Source organism: Taurulus bubalis (genome assembly GCF_910589615.1).
Source record: "Taurulus bubalis genome assembly, chromosome: 13".
NCBI lineage: Eukaryota > Metazoa > Chordata > Actinopteri > Perciformes > Cottidae > Taurulus > Taurulus bubalis.
In genome coordinates this window covers 11145907-11167304 of record NC_136601.1, presented here as the reverse complement: position 1 = coordinate 11167304, position 21398 = coordinate 11145907, and the positions used below count along the sequence as shown (strand labels likewise).

The following is a 21398-nucleotide window of genomic DNA, read 5'->3' as shown; positions in this document are numbered from 1 at the left end:
AACAGAAAACACTGCATGGTTCCCATTAGTGGTCTTTTCTTGCAGTACTCAGCCTGCAGTGTACAGGAACAATTCCTACTCAATCCCTATGGGCTGCGCTCTAACTTTGCTGTTAAGATCATTTTCCCATTGACGGCAGCCGAGAGAGCATTCCAGACTTTCAGAATCATACCCTTTACTGACTGGAAAAACTAAAAGCGTTGATTACTCCACTAAAAGAAATTAAAAGCATCGGAAAGCCCCAAATAGTAAACCCTCCAGAAAGACTCCAGGAAGTTTAACCAGACTGTTAAAGTGTGTTCATTTGAAAGTAACTGCACTTAAATGCAGATGATATTTTGTAAGACCACGAGATAAGATCAAAAGCAACATAGTGAATCTGCTGTTTTTAGGCAGAATCAGGGACAGATTCAATCTGATCGTACTGACAAAGCTTCAAACATTCTTGCTTTTTTTTTTTGGAAAGCCTTTTAGATCTCTTTTGTATACGAGATGAAAAGCTAAAATAAAAATAAAAAAGACAAGTGGCAAACGCCTTGAAATATGCTAAAACAACTGACTTGCCTTCAAACCAGTCAAGCTTAAAATAACCTCGCTTTCCATCGTGAGCTTTTCATCCCATCTCGACGAGGCACACAGATCTCCATGGTTACCTTAGGATCCGGAAATGGTGCTTGCTTCGGAAAGAGCATTTCCTAACAGTGCGTTCAGGCAGGCTCCTCACCAGCAACATGGAAGATGAGATGTTGACCGTGAACATGGTGGCTATGGCCCATCACCCTTACTTCCTTCTCCCTGTCTGGCCCTCCACTGAGAGAGGGGCCACAATTTTAGACGCTCTTGGTGTTCCCTATCTCATCCATGTGTGCTGTGATGGGAAGCAGCCCCTCTTTGGGCTGTCACAAACACTCTCTCCTCTTCATCACCAGGAAGGCAAGACTGAACATTTAACCCTAACACTCCCATGCAAATAATCTGCGTTCCATTCGAAGAGAAGAGGCCAAAAGTCCCCCCTCACTCATATCTGGAATAACTAGGACTGGAGCATCAGGACTGTGTCGAACTGGTTATCCAAGTTTGATCCCCTTTCACAACATGCCGTCCCCTCGTCTCTGATGCTCACAACATGCCCCCCCCCCCCCCCCCTTTCTAATACAGCACACAAACATTCCTGTCCGTCAGCCCTGGTCCCATGGAGACAGATTCCCAGAAGCTCCTTGCTAATTTGTGAGTGTCAACAAACTGAGGAGCTCATGAACTGACTTTTGGGCCTTTGATTTGACTGCGCCATATTCTGTGACCTGGCTCACAGGAAAATAATGTGCAGACTACTGTGGAATATTGGAACACATAAGGCCAGCAACTTTCTATCATCTTACAGTCGGTGCAGTATGCATGAGTGTGTTTCTGCAGACACTGTTTGTCCATAGGATGTGAACTGCCGGGCCATTCTCATGAAAAATGGGAGCGAATACCTACAGTTTGAAATGCAGGGATCAAGTCCTCCCTCCCTTCCCCCTCTTTGCCTTTTCATCCATGCTAGGAATGTAAACAGTTAGAGCGGTAAAAAACCTTTTCTCTCTGCCCAGCCATTTCTCCTGTGACTATTTTCTCTAATTCAACCCCCCCCCCACCCCCCACCCCCCCTACCCGTTATTTCCCCCCTGTCTGCTTCAGGGTTGGTCGCAGCTCAATCCTAAAGCTGTGAATGGATATCTGGACTGTGGGGTTCAGCGGGTCATGCTGCCCTGGACTCAGTCCTGTAATTGGCTCTGCTTGGCTGATTAATGGTGGACACTGCAGATGGACGCCATTTTCCACAGACAGGCACTACCTCTCGCGGCACTTTATCTCTCCCTTTCCCCCAAATGGATCACATCAGCTGATGAATAGAAGCGTGTACTGATGAAAATTAAAATCATGCTTTGTCTCCATCTTCCTTTTCACTGCTTAAATTTAACCCATGTATTTTCTGTGGCTGGCGCCTCTTCATGGCCTGCTATTTTCTTCTCATTTGACATAGGGAAAAAATTATTCACTGCTAAGGTGATAGACAGTTTAAGATATTTCATGCCTCTCACTGTGAGTAAGAATAAAATGGAGCGATGATTGATTAACACCTAAGATGAGTACTCTGCTGAATCTGCTGTGATTTCATTTATTTAAAACTCCCCTTTTTGCTTTTGTAGGTTTTAAAAATACTTCCTCGTTATTGATGACTGAATCCAAGGTTTTCATTTGTGTGTGTGCATCAGACCCACAAAGTTACTGATTAGCTCACCTGCTGCTGCAGTCCACAGGCTTCTGTATTTACGTAAGCTGTGCCCGAACAAATCAGCCTAACTAAAAGCATTGTTGTGTATATCTAACAACATCAGCCCTGATAGGACCAGCAGAGGGGAGCTGCTTTTTCAGGGATTGTGCACACTGTCACCACTGCACACAAGTATGTTTACACCCAACATGCATATTTAAACGCAGAGGTTTTTATCTCTCATCACGTGGCAAGGATTTAGAGTACTGACATATCTCCAGAAGAAGGGGGTAATATCAGATGGAGAAGGGGGAGCATGTGTCTGTGATGACACCACTGAGGGGGATGTGCGGATGGGCACAGGGCCGATACAAGCTCCGACTCATTCCTCACAACCAGCCTGCTCCATTTCTGCGGAAGCCTGTGCTTACTACAGCATCCATCTAAAATAACCCCTCCCAGTTGGAGCCAATGGGGAAGCTTGCTGGAGCTGGAGGGAGTTGTCTGCTATCTGTCTGTCAGTGTGATGGAGCTGGATGCTCATCTGCTGTGATTGGGATCAAGTCGGTTGTCGGCCATGATGTCCTCCGAGACATTCTTTTCAGATTTTGCAGCGAACATGACACACAAACCCACTAGGGACAAAAAGGTACTCGCATGGTCACAGTATGTAGGCCGTTTTAATTTGCCCTGCTGATTTACTAGCTGTCCGGTGTGCAGGATGTATACCCATAGGTATGTGTCCGTGTCATCATTGTGCATTGCATGTAAAGCGCGTGCGTCTGCATGTGTGCGCCTATGTGTTAGCGCGTTAGGAGCAAATGTCTCAGTGTACAGTATGTGTGTGTGATTGGTGCTGGCAGCATTGGGGGTGAGAGGGGTAAGACCTGAGTGCATGGCTTGGTTTTCCCAGTGTGCAGATGAATCATGACAGCTGCAGGACTGTCTGCTGCTACTGGTCCGCTGGCTCGAACAGATCAGGCTCTTACTCCCCCATTACATTTATCGTAACAGCCAGGCTTGGTGTTTATATTGACACACTTAGAGCAGCAGGCAAAACATTCCAACGAATATTTGTGTTGGGTGGCTCCAGTCAGCCACCCCATCATCCTGTACTGTCCACGTCAACCGGCCTTTAGTTAGAGCCAATCAGCAACACCGTAATCTGTCCTTCTCTCTCTCTCTCTCTCTTTCTCTCTCTCTCTCTCTCTCTCTCTCTCTCTCTCTCTCTCTCTCTCTCTCTCACACACACACACACACACACACACACACACACACACACACGCACACGCAGGAAAACACATATTGGCAAAAAGATTGCATAAATGGCACACAGCATAAGCTACTTTCAAAACAAACACACTACACAAAAGCAATGGTTCACACACAGAAACACCAGGGCATTCATCAATGAGGTGAAGCACAATGGGCAAGAGTGTGGATGTAATGTAATAAATATGAGAAACAAATAAGCTAAACTAAATCAACAAACAGGAGGCCTTTTGCCCATTTGGTAATGCCAAACACATTGCCATAAATTTCATGTATATTATTGTCCCCAGCAGTAACCACAAGTGAAAGTAGCTTGGCCCGAGATAGAGGCTTAGTTTTGTCGATGCCTCCTGACAGATGGAATTGAGCAGCTTGTGGGAGCGTGAAGCCCTTTCGGCTGCACTCCCGTGGAGATGTGTTTGTGAGGAGCAGGTACGACTCCATTTTAAACTGCGATAAACAGGGCCCTATTGTTTTAGATTCATAGATGTTAGCAGATTAGTCGTAAATTGATGGACAAATAACAACTGCGGGGCAGATAAAAAAATATATATATTTAAAAAAGGATGTAAAAAAAACAAACAAACACACAAAGGACATGAAATAATAAGCTAATGTATTATAAAATGTTTCAGCTCTACAGTCAATTTGCTTTTAAAGTGTTTTGTTTCTCAGTACAATTCATGTGAGTGGGATATGAGTCAAAAGTGTTTCATCCAAACATAAAAAAAGCAGCAACATACTTGGCGTAACAACATACAAAGCAGCAAAGATGTGAGGTGAGAAAACATACAAACATGCAAACACAGAGACACAGAAAGCTAAAATAAGTAATTTGCCATCTTTCTCCTCTCTGTCTATTTCTTCTGCTTGTGTGGCAAAATATACCACTGGTGAGGTTGTGGTCTCCCTTTGGCCCTACTCCTGTCTGATGCCGGCTCCAGGTGCTCAGCTATATAGAGGAGGTTAGCTAAGCGAGGCGTGATGGACTAGGTTAGTACCTGCCAGAGAAGGGGAGTGGACCTTGGCACAAGGGAGCAGGGGAAGGACAGAAGCCTCTGTAGAGGGCCTGGGGCACCTTGATGTCCCCAGGTTTGTGGATGACACTGTAAATAGGTTCAGCCCTGCTGTGGGGTACAGGAATCACAGTGAACGGGACAAGTGCAGGACACAAATAAAGCACACATACCAACAAAGATGCGACACATGCACATACAAGTCATGTAGACAGCTTGTACAAGGACATTACAGAGCCACATAACAAACACTCATCCAGTAACACATTCACTCCACAGCACACAGACACTCATAAACGCCTGCATGCAGTCATGCACACACAGAGAGAATACAGCCTTCTCTCCCCCCCGAGCTGTGGGTTAAGATGACTCAAGGCCTTGTGGGGCACTCCAATCAAGCCTCTATGAATGCTACTTTTGATCCAGTACTTGGATATGAAGTCAAAGGTTAAAACACAGTCATAACAAGTACAAGAAGTGACAAGAGGCCTCTCTGCAAAGTATTTGGTCAGCACACAGCCACCACACACTACCAAGCTATAATACAGTATGCACCACCAGGGCCCGGATGAGCTGACAAAATTGTAAACAAAGCATTGTTTTGCTTCATGAAACACTTCATGAGTGCAATTGAAATTGCTGTATGTAGCTGCATCGTTTAAACATACCACACCATGAACCACACCCTTAAAACCGCAACAAAATGGAGGCAAAGAAATTATGAATGATGAAAAAAATTATTGATTCAAAGACCAAGACATTAAATCTTACACAATTTAGCTCCACAGCAATTAGTCTTCACTTACTACTACAACAGCAAATCTTTAGTGGATTTCCACAAGTAATCATTGTCATTTACACTGAGCCTTTATGAGCCTGTATGAGTGTAATGTACGAGAGCAGAGTCAATCATGAAGGTACCGGTCTGGAACATACCTCGTGAAGTCTTCCTCCCCCAGCATGTGGCGGGGAACTGGCGAGTACCTGGACGGGGTGACCTGGGGTGGCGGGTACACTGGCTTGGGCTCCATGGCCGCCATGTAGTTGTGGCCGACGTGGTTGTCCACCATGGTGGGGAAGGCTGGAGGAAGGGCCATGCCAGTAGGAGGAAAGAGAAAATGATTAAAACACAGGCACAAAAGCAGCGCTGGAGAAGATGCAGACAAACTGTATAAGAGGCAACAGCTTAGCCAGATTTTCTAAACCACTCTATTTGGAGACAAAACAAAACAAAAAACAAAACAAATGCATGAATTTGTCTTCATTATCTGCTTGTGTTTCTTACTCTTTAGCAATGTCTTTGCGTTCCTAGATCTTCACAATTATTATTATTAGCAATATTCCTGAACGGTGGCCAAAACTACAAAAATAGGACCCAGAATTCAAATGACATTTAGGAAATTGGCTTTTTATACAGTTATCATGTCTTGTCTCTGTTCTCCATCTGTGCTTATTATTACACAATAGGCAACCAGCACTGACTAATGTGCAGTATTAACAGAGATGTTTCAGTAATCTCGATTTGATGTTTTAAATCTATCAATCCTCTTCTCAACTAAGAGAAAAAAGTGGGAATTTCTTTTCAGAAAAGTTGGAGAAGTACTGGTGCGTGCATGCAAAAGACAGATCACTTTCCCCCTGATTTTTCATTCTTGATGGATGAAGCTGAGCATGATAAAACAAGCGTTTCAAATCCAGATCATCTGACCACGGGTAATGCTGTCAGAGCGGGGTTAAGTCTGCATTAAGGGTGTGCTTAAACACTTGCAAACCCTAACTGCAAACATTTAGAACATACAAAAAAGTCCTCAATAGCCCCCTCTCACACAAAGTCACTGTTCTGTGGAAATTTGAGAAGCTGCAGCTCGAGATCGTGGGCTCTCATGAGCAGGTGGGATGTGAGAAACCATCCACACTCAGTGGGAGGCAGAGAACTGCGCTTGTTGATGCTGTGGGTAGAATTATGTGTGTGCGTGCGTGCGTGTGTGTGTGTGTGTGTGTGTGTGTGTGTGTGTGTGTGTGTGTGTGTGTGTGTGCATTCCCTACGTTCACTATGTGGGTGTCTGGGCATAGCAGTTTTGGGGAGAGAACAGTGATACAACACGAACATCTTTGATAAAGATAAAAAGACGATTCCTAGTGTAAAGCGCTCTTACACGGACCTTGACTAATAAATCACCCTTACCCTTCCGTCACAGAGTTTATATGAATTAACCTGCTCTTGTTTTGGAGCTGGCTGCTCAGGCGAGTATAACATGTGGTTTGTGCCTCGTAGAGTGTGTTAACGGTGTTTCCACCATGACCAGCAACGAGAAGAGGTAGATACGTACTGCTGGAGTAGTCTGGAGGTGCGTACATGTCGTTGAGGTGCACAGGTCCTGGCTTGGCCACCTTGAGGTAAACCATATCGGAGGTGTTCTTCAGCGCAGCCACGGCCTCCTCATGACGCACGTCCTGTAGCACGATGTTGTTCACCTGAATGTGATGATTGTCGTGAAAAGAGAAGAGAAAAATCAACACTTGGAACACCAAGTGTCTTTGCTGCACTGTGACAACATCACGCATCACAACAGCAATCACACCAGCCAGCACAATAATGAATCACAGCTTGGAGGTATTATGAGATTTCAGTACATTTCAGCAGCAGAGTGAAAGGTTGGTGTGCTGCGCAGCGTTAACAGAGGTCAAAAGCAGTAGGTAGAGGTTCTCAAGATGCTCTGAAATTCTGCATTTTGTCTTTTAAGAAAACATTCCATGGAAATATACTGTCAGTCAAAAGTTTCTGAACACCTCATATTTTATATTAAGCAACATGCTCTTTGTAAATAACTCACAGTACAGTTTGTGTAAATGATAAATGTTTGAGATTTGATATTGATCACTCCAATAAGTATAGTTGATAATATACAGTACATTCACAAATGACACTCTCCATGTTTTTAACAGACAGTAGGACTGACATGTCTCTCTGTGGTCTTTCCAGTATGTAAATGTCATTTAATAAAGTAAGACATAATAAATATCTCTGTATTTCTCAGAGTAGCAACAGCTTGCTGTTTCTGTCTTGAGCTTCCATTTCACTGCCACAATGATGTGTTTGTATTTGATTATCATCTTCCTACTATTTATATAAGTACAAATAACAACTACAGCTGAATTTGTGTTCAACTCGCCAGTGAACTACTGCATGCTAAATAAGTTCTCTTTGATTTGAATACTCAATATGTGACTGAGTCAGAGGGAGGCTCGTACAGCAAGCAGGCGGTCTCCAGTCTGCAGCCGTCCATCTTTTTGGGCAGCTCCTCCTTCTATGATCTTGGTAATATAGATGCTGTTGTCTCCTGGGATATGTTGGTTGCCGATCCCTCCAGCGATGCTGAATCCAAGCCCTGGTTGAGTAATACACACAGTCAGGTACGTCTATAGGTATACAAAGAATCACCTCTGCTTTCATACATTTTTAGATGTATTCCATGTCTAGATCGGCTTCCTCTCTACTGAATACTTTGCCTGAGTTTCCAAATAGAATGCCCACAATCCCTTAAAAGTCAGCTAACGCCACACCTATTCCAACAGATGTAACTTTCATCAACCTCAAAACTGTGTAGTGGTCATTCAGCATTATTGCGAGAAGCTTGCGTGACAATAAACATTTATCTATCTTAGTGTGCGATAACAGGGATGTGCCCCTGACCTTTGGGCCCTTTCAGCAGGTTGACTTCCAGAATCGTCTCGGGTGGTGCCTGCCTCCGTCGGACCAGCAGCCGCACCACTGGCCCCGCCTCCTTCAGGGCTTCCACCGCCCGACTGTGAACCACCTCAGACACGTCCACATCGTTCACACGTAGCACGCAGTCATTCACCCTGCAGAGGGAAACGTTTTAATATACGTATATCACACACATCACCCTGTCAGTTGGCCGATGCACATAAAAAGAAAAGCACTCCATATCATAACTTTGGCATGTTTCAGGCTTTGCTTTTTCAGTGAATCATAACTTTGAGGAAACACATAGAGCCTGGGGGCAGAGGACTGAAGAGAGTCTGCCTCCCACACAGCACTGCCTGGCGGGACACGGTGGGGGTGAGCTTTAAAGAAGAGACTAGGGAGGTTAGAGTAGAGAGAGGACAGAAGGTGCAGAGGAGCTTGAAAAGAGGAAGAGAGTGAGGTGAGGAGGGAGGGTGATATCTAGTCTAGATTGTATTTCACACTATTTTACTAAAATTACAGCTTTAATTATAGCTTTTAATCTATTTTATTACTATTTTAAATTATGATTTTATTGTTTCACGTAAATTGTTGAATTGCTTTTGTCTGTTCTGTTGTTTCTTCATCTTATTATCTGCTTGTCAGTCATCTGTGAAGCATTTTTAAGTGCACGAGAAGAGAACTTACCCCAGCCTTCCATCCATAGCAGCTGCTCCTCCAGGAATAATCTTGGTGATGAAGATCCCCGGATCATCAGGAATATGGGGATTGTCTATTCCTCCAGCAATGCTAAAGCCCAGGCCAGAGTTCCCCTGCACACAGGTTATGATTGGCATTTTCAGTGGGGTACCATAAACGACACACACACACACACACACACACACACACACACACACACACACACACACACACACACACACACACACACACACACACACACACTTAGCTGTAAGTGATGACCCAATGTGGGCTCAGGGTCAGTGCAATGTGGCTCTTAAGTGTATTGGTACCTCAGAAGAACACGTGATCGATGCATACTGCTCCAGGGATTTCACCAGGCATTTCTGATGTCCATTTTCACGGTAATGTGTGTGTGTGTGTGTGTGTGTGTGTGTGTGTGTGTGTGTGTGTGTGTGTGTGTGTGTGTGTGTGCGTGCGTGTGTCCTTGCATGTAACAAATGATAATGACACGTGTTTCATTAGAACAGGGCCCTCCATTCAAAATGTCACAGTTATTCAATCAACCCACATAGATGCATCAGTGTTAGAAATGCCCTGTGTTCACAGAAAGGTTGATTTATGAACTAAAGTAAAGATGAGCTGAGAAGCATCATTTCTATTGCATGATACGCTCTGTATCATGCAATAGAGATGATGCTTCTCGCTCTCTGCAAGAGATAGACGCTACCACCTCCCGTCACTCCTGTCCCTGAAATGACAAAGGAACCCTTTGGATCCAGTGGGTCGAAGCGCACTGCTGCATCTGACAGCCGTGGCCACAGAGACAGGCAGCAAACAAGACAGCTGAGAAAAGACTTCACTTTATTATTTTCTATAATTAATGAGCAACAGTCACAACAAATTTGGACGGAGGGAGGCTGAGGCCTCCCAGTGTGCTGCTCTGGAGCCGAGAGGAGTAGACTGGGCCTTACCAACAAATGTTACACACCCACAGACCTTTTAATGTGTGACTTTGCATAGCTTATTTAAGCTTTCCGCATGCAGAAATGCCACTTAGAGTGGAAAGGGCAGAGAGACGGTGTGCATCTATGGTGGGATTGGAGTTGCATCTATATGTGGGCTGAATAATGAGAGTAGAAACATAAAGCTCTGCCACTACAAGCTGAACCGCCGCCGACAAGTGCAGCGGTGACTGCTGAACAATTGAACAGGAGAGCACTTTACATTTCTGCCGTCTGCTGTTGACATGTGCATCAGGATTATGTAAAAAGATATGCCTCACTGCCGTTATTCTGTGCTCATACTCACATGAGACGTTTCTTTCTGCAGTGATGTAACAGCTACAACTTCACTAACACGCAGTATCACATATGATTCTCATAAAGTACAGTAATTAGGACCTTTCTCTGGTTTTCATGTTCTTTAAACTCACTGTGTGAAGAATGAGCTGCTTACTACCACCTAGTGGGGAGAAATCAATCTATCATGCAGAAAATGCATTAAAGAGGAAATTGTAAAGTGTGGTAGGAAATGTAACGAGCAACTGGTAAATCTCACCCTCTCCAGAATGATTTCTTCATATTTGTACATCCCATCACTGCCATTTACCTGTCAACATGAAAAAAGCATAGTGGTTAGTTACGTCACCGAGGCTGAATTATGTCATTTTCTAGAAATATAGTCAGAAAAAAAAGAGATGCAAGCAAATGTTTCAGCTAAATCCTTCACCATATAATACAGAGTAGATTTGATGCATAGAGTAAGAGAACCATGGATAATAGGTTTGTTGACAAAATATACAGATACATTCACCAGATGGTTTTACTAACTAAACATTTCTGATTTGTTGCAATCAAAAGTGTCTTTTTCTCTTAAAATGCACATACAATGAGACAGTAAATGTGCAACTGCAGAATGCACATTCACCATAAACTGGCTGGGTCAAAAGGATATTGGATGTTGGTCCACATGGCAAACAGCATGTTGCTACCAGGAGGAGGCCTTTTCATCCATCCACACACACACACACACACACACACACACACACACACACACACACACACACACACACACACACACACACACACACACACACACACACACACACACACACACACACACGCGCGCTCATCATGCACAGAGGGAGTGTGAATGAGAGAGATATATACTGTACAGAGAGAGAGAGAACAGATACTTACATAAGGGCCTGCATCTAGTGAGTCTGCGTTGACGATGATGGGGGGAGGGTTGGCCTGTGAATATGAAGAGATACACATTATCTCAGTGTGTGAGGCTGGCAGCACACAGACGTAATGCGGTACACACACTATCACTTGGGAGCAAAGTGAACGGATGCCATGGGAACAGTCAGTGAATCTCTTTGGGGATGAGACTGTGTGTGTGTGTGTGTGTGTGTGTGTGTGTGTGTGTGTGTGTGTGGGGATGTTGGAAAGGTGTGAGGACTGAGAATGAGGACTGGGGCAGAGAGCCCGCTGCTTATTAACCGCCACAGCCGGACGTCCTGCGGTCATCTCGTAAAAAAAAGAAACCGGCTTGTGGTTCCAGCCGTTGGGACAATATGTTTATCCCACACATCCTTTTCACTTTCGTTTCACACAGAAATTACACCACGTAGAATCACATACAAAATGCTTGATTTCATGGCTCCTTCATCATTCAGTTCAATTGACTATATGTAAAACTGTAAGAATACTAGAGGGATGTAAGAAATCTCTAAATTATTTTATTTTATTCTATAATTGTGTTTATTATATATGTGTAATGCTGAAATGTTTAGCTGATTAATCGATTAGACATAATTAACTAACAACAATTTTGATAATGAATTTCTTGTTTAAGCCATTCATCAAGCAGGTATACAAATATTGGTTCCTGTTTCTCAAATATAATGCTTGTCGCCCTGGGCATTTTTCACTATTTTCTGATATTTTACAAGCTTATCTGTTCGTCAATTAATACAAATGAAAAATGTACACTTGTTAAATATCAGTTTATTGTGGAATTAATTAGTTATCCTGGCAAATAAGGCGAAAATAATGAACCAATTAATCTTAAATTAACAAAACAATTATTCTCATGAAATCAAGTATCAAGGGAAAGGGCAAAACATTTCATGTTTTCAGCTTCTCAAAATTTTAGCTTTTGCTGCTTTTCTCGGTTTTACATCCCTGTAAATTAAAAATTTTTGGATTATGGACTGTTAGTCGGACAAAACAGATATTGGGGTCTTGGAAATTGTGTTGACTTGTGTCCCAATTATTTATTTTACTATGAGTTGGAAAGACAACTACAATAAATAATGATTGTTTAAAGTTTGAATTCCTCGGCTAATATACTTTGATCTTTCTTCTGCCACTTACTTAGGTTGTCAACTAAAATACATTATCAATATGGATTTCAGCAGTGTTTTCTTGACCCTAAATGTTATTTTTGATGCTCCCCTCTGTGGCATGAATGCTACTTTATGGAAAACATCGATTCCTCTTCATTTCTTTCTTGGGGCACATGAAAAGGGTGAAATGTAAAGTGCAGCTGACCTATTGGCTACACATCGATGCACAGTAACATAATACGCCTTGAAGACCCAGTTGAACCCAAACACAAGAGCTACATATTACGTTTCACAGTTCTATTAGCTCTGCAGCTCAGCTCTATTGTGCCACCTGGTGTTTCTATTTCCATCCGAGGACTGCAGAGCGATCAAAGAAGCTGCCAGAGTGGAAACAGAGAAGAAGAGTGAAGGAGGGGTCCTCACTTGGTTTAGGAGCAGCCTGATGGCTGTCTTCTAGTTCAGCACACTGGCTGTCTACTTTTTATTGATTTGATTGAGCCGAGTGGGTGACGGGATGCTGACGCCGCTGCTTGGGGACATTACACTTCCCGAGGTCTGACACTGAGGAGAAAATCACTAGCTGCCTATCTTACCCCTCCCCCACATCCCCAAATCTCACCCTCTCAGCTCTGTCTTGATATATGCAGATAGTGTCTGTGTCCAAGGAGCTAATCGTGATTTTCTTCCTGATTCATCACATAGCAAATATGAATATGTATTACCTGTACTATTGTGCTTTTTGCTTGTTTATTATGGAACGACATGCAAAGATATCTATGAAAGAGTGTCTGTCTGTAGTTCAATATTAAATAGATGTAGAGCTGGACAATCAATCAATATAATATGATATAAGATTCAATATAATTGTGGATTTGGTTTGCAAAGGCTTTAAGGCTGCTTTTCAGTTTATTGGTTAAATTTTCCTGCATTATTTGAATGTTCCAGCTTAATGAAATGAAGACAGAATTATTGTACTTTCATTATATGCTCATTACAAATTATTTTTTAAGTGTTTCAAATGCTCCAGCGGTGAGCCCCACTTTAGATTGAAATATATTGATATTCAGGTATTTGTTTAAAAATATCACAATTACCAATCACCATGTGCTCAATCCCATTTGGTTATTTCATTATAAATGATTAACTAAAATATATATATATATATATCCAAAAAACTGTACTACTGTATATCCCAATACAAATCACTACATCTACTATATAATGAGCACTATAGGGACAATCGTGTATAGCATTTAGAATTTTACTTTTTTTTTGGTTAAAATAAAAAGGACTGAAAAGTCTATCTTTGGCAAACACAGCAGATGTAATCTGACAAGTCAAGCTATGTTGCCACACTGATAAGATAAAACTACCTAAACACAGTTCTGCCCAGTGAAGTACAAAATGTCCTATCATGGTATAATAAATCCAGAGATACTAAATGAATTGCTTCCATGGTATAGAATGTCAAGATCTTTGACAGTAACAAATCCAACCTTAACTATCACATTGCCAACATCTAGTTCCCTGAACAATTTACTTTCAGCTCTTAAAGACACAAACACGTTCAGAAACGTCTACGATTATACTACTCAAGCAGTATTTAAAAAGCACTGAAGGGTTTTTAATCAAGTTGGCTGCAACACACGACACAAGCTTGAAAAAACTCATAAATAGATCTGATCCTTGATTCAAAACCATTCATCCCTCACAAGCTGTGTGCAGGTGTCATTTCCTTTCTCCAATTCTTCCCCCTTCTCAATGAGTGAGTTCCTGGTCATGAAGGTTTCTCTCCAGATAAACTGGAGCTGTAGATTTGACCGGCTCCACTCGGTGATGATGTGCTATGACTCTGGACAGCTGTGACTGCAAACCCCCCCCAGTCAGCACAATCAGACCTCCGTTGTAATCTGCATATGGACTAACAGATGCTCGCGTCTGTGCTTGTGTTTGCACAATGTTTTGCGCTTTTGTCTTGTCCCCCTTCATCTTCGACCCCAACTCATAACACACAACCTAAATCCAGCAAAGGGTTTAATAGGAAATACATTTGTATTATGAGTGCAACGCTCACAGCAGCCATGTTAGTGACAGTCTATTGTGAATGAAACCACAGCACATACAGCAAGAACTGATGAAGCACGGCCTGAGGACAACACAGGGGAATACATCGTTACTATTGTCCCTTGCTGACTGACAGACTGAGCGACTGAATCCACTACCGAGGCCACATGTGACAAAACACACCTGTTACAGTATAATGCCTGCGGTGCTTATCATAAGTATCATAGCGGACCAATGCCGCTCAATGGGATCACTGAACCTCCAAGTCCATCTGATAAACAATAAACCCATCAGTCGTATAAAACAGCAGTATTATCCTGGCCTGGGATTGGTACGTAATCCCTCTATCTGAATTTCACATAACAAGCAAACAAAAAGGAATAATGGAAGATAATCTCAACATGATTAATCTCAACATGAGTTTGTTTAACATTTAGCAATTTACTCAGGTAACTTGGATTAGGATGGATTACACCTCCCTCCTTGGGGCTGTTGGTACATTTATTTTACTTCTACGCTAACCTGCTGCCCAAAGGAGGAAAACAGCAGATTAAAAACCGTAAAATCTGACCGGCACTGACGTTTATGACACATACGAGAGATAGGATCTCTCTGTGTGCTATAAAGGGCCCTCAAAGGACGGGCAGGGGACGAACCCTAACTTGAATTTTTTTTTAAATATTTGGTTGAAGATCACAGAGGTGAAGACAAACGCAGCCTCTTCCAGATTGATGTAGGATATAAAGGGATGGAAATGTCTTTCGCTGTGTTGCATGTGAATATGGGTCATATGACTCAAAGAGATTCAGTGGATGAGGCAGAAAAAGATTGCAGATGTGGTCCAAAGATATAGAAGACAACGACAGGCCGTACATGACCACAAAGTGGGGGATTTTAATCCACACGGCCTCTACATTGAGAGGACATTGAGCACTATTATCAGTTTTGAAAGGAAAATGTTCAAACAAACGCCATAATGATCAGAACTCAAAGACCTGAAAGACTTATTTGTCTCTGAAGACCTGTCACTTGACCTGGACTAGACTTTGAGAATTTGACAAGAAGGCCTCATTTTGCACCTGGTATTAACATGTGATCCGTCTCTTGATTTAATTTCTAGATAATGACATCTGATCATCCACAGTCCTTTGCACTCACACCTGTTCAGTTTGGCAGGGCTGGTGGATGTACCGGGTCAAAGAAAGCGATGCCATGGATGGGCATCATTCATTTTCATCACTTTTTTATAAAAGGGAGACTTGCTAGCTATTGCTAATACCTGTAGATTTTGCCAGGTGTTCCTGAAGCAGAAAGAGAAGGAGTAAGGTGACCTTCCAACTAGATTCTTGATGCGATATGGATAATATTTACACTTGTCCCGTTTTGATCCCATAAAAGTGTTTGTCCTTATCAAGATACAGATCGCACGTAAAGGTCAGGTGTAAACAGAGTTGTCTTGAGAGTAAAAGCAGCTCTGTTGTGTGGGACTGACAGATATGGCCGGAATGAACCAAATCATGGTTATCATAAAATCTCCATATTTCCTTTTAATTCAATCATTCTAAACTGTTTTCACAGACGGTTATACTTTACTTCTGCCCACCTGCAATACAGTGTTCAGGGCGACAATATCTTTGGCACTACATGGACATCCATACATGTAGGCACAGACATGGAACAAGTGAGCATACTGGACACAAAGAGCTCATACGCACAATGACAATGAGTCCAGACTGCTTCCACAGCATGAGATCATTACAACAAGTCCCGACTAATCACCAGGAGAGAAGAAAATTCACTTGCTGAAGTGCTTTCTTTCTTTCTCTCACTCCCTCGTCTCATCCACCCATCTGTTCATAATGGCTTCTTATTCATCAATCTATCATCTTGCTCTTCTATCAGTTGAGGTTGTGTGTCTGTCTCTTGTCTCTCAGCATCACAGTGGACGTGCTTCATGTCCCGGTGGCATTGCACCACACAACACTGACTTGGCTGCAGCCCCTCGGGACAGTAAAGCCACAGATACTCCCACTGAACCTTGGCAAGTGCAGGACACAGGCTTCGTCCAAATTGTTAAATAATCAATGTGTTGTCATGGTAACCGGTGCTTGCACGGTATTGGCCTGCGAGCCCGCATAGCCACCTCCCCCTGCTTCACCTCTCAGGGCTCTCTCACTGCAGTTTATGCGGCTCTGTGCTCACACATGCTCGGCCATGGGCTGGATGTGCCTGACTGCCTTCACTGCTGCCTGTACACATCTCTCTCTCTCTCTCTCTCTCTCTCTCTCTCTCACACACACACGCACGCACGCACATGCACGCGCGCACACACACACACACACACCTTAAATCCACACGTCATGAGTCAAAAATGACGTTATGGCTGCAATGGAGTCAGGAAACAAACACTTCTATTACAAATTTGACACACAAATGCATTTTGATTTAATCGGACCATACTGGAGCTTATAGTTATATATACATACACACACACATATATATATATATATATATATATCGTATATTTATCTTTATCCATATTTATATTTAACGTCTGTGTCGTAAATATGAAGCTACCATCAGCTGTCGGCTAACATAATGTAGCCTAATAATTAGAGGCACGGGGTCTAAACCTTCCCCTACCGGCAACTCTCAAGCTCACTAATACTAGCACTTTATATCTTGTGTGTTTGATCCATAAAAAAAGAAAAGCATTTACGTTGTTACCTTTGGGCAGATTCAGGCTAGCTATCTAAATCTGAAAGATCTAATTTTAAATGCATGATGTGTACACACGCTGTTGATGACAATAATACCCTATCTTAGGAAAGTTAAACCCTGGCTTTCTTCTTCACCTGTCACCATTACTTTTATTTTAAACCCTCCCCTCGCAGGTGGATTGGAGGGGAAGAACAAGAGGATTCACGTGTGCAGATGCGACGGCATGCTGACAGTGCACTAGCCCCTTCCTCCTTAGGAAACATTTCCACATCAGTTCCTCTCTGGCCAGGAACACCGACATGGCAGCTCAGTCTCCAGTGGTGACATCGCAGTGAAATATGACAGTCAGCCGTGCTCAGATGATGCACCCAGTCAGTAAAATGATACAGCCGATGCTGAAGGAAGCTCTTCCTCTGCCTTAAGTCAGAGCTCATTGCAGGTACATGTAGGACAACAAGGCGTGCTTATGTTATCTCAAAGTGTAATGTTGCTCTGTTTTCTGATGCCTCTGGTGGCACTGCGTTTATGTTTTCCTGCAGAATGTGGGATGAGAGACGCAGTCAGTGGTGCTGCTCTGATCCCCTGGCTCTCATTGGCCTCTGGTAGGCCACGCTGCAATCCAATCAATACCTACTCAATTACCATGCACCCAACATCTCATTCACGCTGTGGCCCCCGTGCCAGAGGGAAGAGGGAAGGAGAGCGGCAAGGTGAGAGAAGAAGTGACAGATTGATGGCACATGACAGCGAGGGATGTCTTACTCGCGGACGCCGTCGAAGCTCAATGTTGCATTCTTTGTCGGGGACAAAGGCGGAATAACGAGATGTAATAAAGAAAATCCCAAAGCGGCAAAGGTCAACTGCTCCCTTCTCCTGCTACAACGCCAGCTGAATTCAGGCATTTATTTCAATAAGGCAGCCACAAGGAAATTAATTAGCTCACCCATAAAATGGCCCCATTAAAGCTAAAAGTTTTCTGATTTGATGGCTATGATTGAGCATTGTGACTGTGTTGGCCCCGTCCCCTAACCCCCTCCCCCACCCCACCCTCCCTTATCCCCCCCTCCAACACACACCGGAGACGCACATTCATGAAACCATAATTAATAGCCCGTCACAGCTGTCAGCAGCGCTCCCTCCTCATCTTTATGTAATATTACAAAAGCATGCTCTGGCTTACCTCTCTGTCATGCTGAGCAGCTCCAAATGAGAGCTGGCTAGTTTGACCTTCACAAGTGCAGCCACAGAGGGAAATGTACTTAGCGTAATGAATATTCATAACAGTGTTGCTGGAGAAGGCCCTCTACAAGTCTGCTGACAATTGATCAGGTTTGAACATGGCAGTGTCTCTGTGCATGTGTGCTTTAACTTTGATGTCCATTAGTGTCCAGTATGTGGACATGTGTACTTGTGACGACCCAGTTCAGCACTGTACGTATGAAGTGATGCCCCAGTGTTATTTCTCTGATCGAGTTATCCCTGCCTTTTCCAATGTTGCTGCTAATGAGTGAGGTGACCAAAATACAATGATTTCCTCATTGTCAATCAAAAAAACTCAGATACACTGTATTGTCAGTCACCGTATGGCTAATAGAAATCAATGGCTGGTCTCATATCACCCATGCCAACACCAGGAGGCTCCATCACAAAGTAACAGCCATGGTGAAAGTTTCCAATTGGAAAGGCTCCATGATGAAGGAAGCCTCTCATGTGCGAGTGTCATCAGTATGCTTCCCCTGGTCCCGCCCCCACTGATTCCTCTACATCAGAGGTCACTGCAGCGTGTTACCTCACAGCTCTTGACTAGTTGCTATCCCTTGTTGCTAAGCTGAGAGAGCTGCTAAGCTTGTTCGTCTCTGGTGTTTTGGATCCTGCGCTGAGTACCGGTGACAGCCTAAACCACACAACTGTGAGCGCTTCCATTTTGATGCTTTCACCACTGTCACATTGCCACCTCAGTCAACAACAACAACAACAACAACAATGGTGTATTAAAAATACTCAGCTGCTGTGGTGTCACGGTGGAGAAGTAAATTCTTTTGATTGATTGATTTTAATTTTTTGTTTTCTGTTTAGCTTGAGTGGTCTGTGTGACGCCTTTAAGATGCTGATGCTGTTGCTGAGGTAATGGTCTTAGTTTGACATAAACAAACAAACAGGTGACACATGCATCCAGCACTTTATCTACCTGCACATTTCACCGCATCTGTGAATTTTACCTGGACGTATTCTTATCACAAATTAAACTGCATTGAAGCAATACTTGGACATGAAATCAGATTATCTGCTGAACAGAGTTAGAGGAGAGGAACGATACCACCGCGAGAAAACATTTAGCATAGCTTAGCATAAAGACTGCAAATGGAAAAGCTAGCCTTGCTTTGCCGCAGGGTAACGCCTCTAAAGCTCAATAATTTAAATGTAATTTATCATTTGTATAGTTTGTGCATAAACCAATAGGTTATGATGGGGTTCTTATCTTAGAATAAATTATACAACATGACCCCTTGCAACCCCTTATTGTACATTCTTTACTTTTTGCAAAAATTAAACAAACCAAACATTCTAACTAATGAGCTTTAGAGATTCTGGTCCAGGCAGATTTTATTCGGGGACAGAGGCCAGCTGTTTCAGTCTGTGTGCTAAGGTGTATATATATATATATATATATATATATATATATATATATATATATATATATATATATATATATATATGTACAAGGTATCAATCTTCTCATCTCTGCCAGAAAGCAAATTTCTCAAAATGTCAAAGGGTTTCTTTAATAAGACGTTAAGCTGCCTCCATCAGTCTTAACTTTCTCCTTGCAGTTTGAACCTATTGTCTACAGGAGCTCTCAGAAAGGTGTCTCACATCAGCTAAAAGGGATGCACATAAAAATTAACAATCTGAAACGATTTACGAACAGAAAACACACCTGATGGTCCACAATGCTCTGTACTTTTACAAAGAGAGCTCTCTAATCTGTTTCACTCTGCTCTGATTCACTTTTGTCACCTTCATTTCTCTCATTCATTTCCTGAGCACCCCAGAACACAATCTTCTGAGCTGCAATTAGTCCCTTCCAATTTTAGGCTTTTTCGTTTCTTTTAATTGGGAACATTGGACTGTGATTCTGCTTCATGAACCCAACGATGTAAGAAACACTCTCCCCTCAGGCCACGATGGTCCTTAAACCCATCTGATGCAAAAACATGAGGGGAGATTTGTTTCTCATTTCCTTTTAAGGCCTTTTCCACCATAAGCCTTCACTCAGTCATTCTTAGTTTTTCTTTGTCTTTAAATGTGACGTTACTATTGTCGACCGAAACAAATAAAAACTACGGCTCCTCGGCTGATACTGGTTCACAAATCAAAATCATGAGACAGCGATAAAACTACTGACAACAAATACAGAGCACTTACAGCTCCACTGTAAAAAAATAAATACTATAGTGAACATAACAAGGCTAACTTTGACCTTCAGCCAATTAAACCCATTCATCCCCACCTCCCAGGGGGAGGATCTCTGCTGCTGTACGTCTAACATACAGCAGCAGAGATCCTCCTGTCATGGTTGAGTTTTCATGCTGTTCTATAAGCTCCACATGGGAACGCCCACACATTCACATATCTCCATTCACTACACTGGCCTGAGTTTTGGCTCACAATAAGTGTAGGTGTTGAAAGTGATGAAGAATTACAGTAAGTAGGACAACGGGCGAGGCAACAGAAACAAGTTTCTCTGTGATAGTTATGAATACATGAGCACATTTATCCATATGCTTATGTATTTAGCGCCAAACAGCAGAGGAAAAAAAAAACAGGGCATTGTTTTTAACGTTTGTAGCACTTCGGCGATTGCCAAATCAATCTGCCTCCTGTCGAGGGTCCAGATTTACCCTTCTTCTCTGCCCACCTCGGGTTGTGTTCAGGATTCGCAGCGTCCCATGAAGAACGCGTGATTAATGAAACGAAGAGATAGCACAAACACTGATATGAAGTGCTTTTAACAGAGTGTGATTACAGACTTAATACCAGCTGGCTGTCAAAACCTGCTCTGTTGGACAGAATATTTGGGGAAAATATATGTATAAATACAATTTAAATGCAGTGAGATAAACAGTAGTTGTGAGTTTCACAATGCATCAATATAAAATGCAAAAATGAATATCCTCCTAGAAACTGAAACATCAATCCTGATCGAGTTGTAGTGCTGAAAAAATGTGTTCAATCATAGATTTGTTGATCGATAAAAAATTTAGATTTTTGATAATCACTTGACCGTTTAATATATTTGTCAACCACAGAGTGACTTGTGTTGTTTGA

The 21398-nt window shown here is 42.7% G+C and overlaps 1 protein-coding gene across 3 annotated transcripts in view; it reads right to left on the bottom strand.

The window, feature by feature from the left end:
• dlg3 (discs, large homolog 3) overlaps nucleotides 1–21398 on the bottom strand; it is a gene marked incomplete at its 5' end in the record, with an annotated part of 52526 nt that overhangs the window by 16630 nt on the left and 14498 nt on the right. Inside the window, 8 exons of one of the 3 annotated variants that reach the window (XM_079229166.1) lie at nucleotides 4528–4653; nucleotides 5479–5623; nucleotides 6873–7017; nucleotides 7795–7931; nucleotides 8237–8406; nucleotides 8939–9063; nucleotides 10490–10540; nucleotides 11131–11184. In XM_079229166.1, coding sequence (XP_079085292.1) covers nucleotides 4528–4653; nucleotides 5479–5623; nucleotides 6873–7017; nucleotides 7795–7931; nucleotides 8237–8406; nucleotides 8939–9063; nucleotides 10490–10540; nucleotides 11131–11184 — 953 coding nt within the window. Of the gene's footprint in view, nucleotides 1–4527; nucleotides 4654–5478; nucleotides 5690–6872; nucleotides 7018–7794; nucleotides 7932–8236; nucleotides 8407–8938; nucleotides 9064–10489; nucleotides 10541–11130; nucleotides 11185–21398 lie in introns of all 3 variants that reach the window. The other 2 variants (XM_079229167.1, XM_079229168.1) reach the window with 2 other exon arrangements.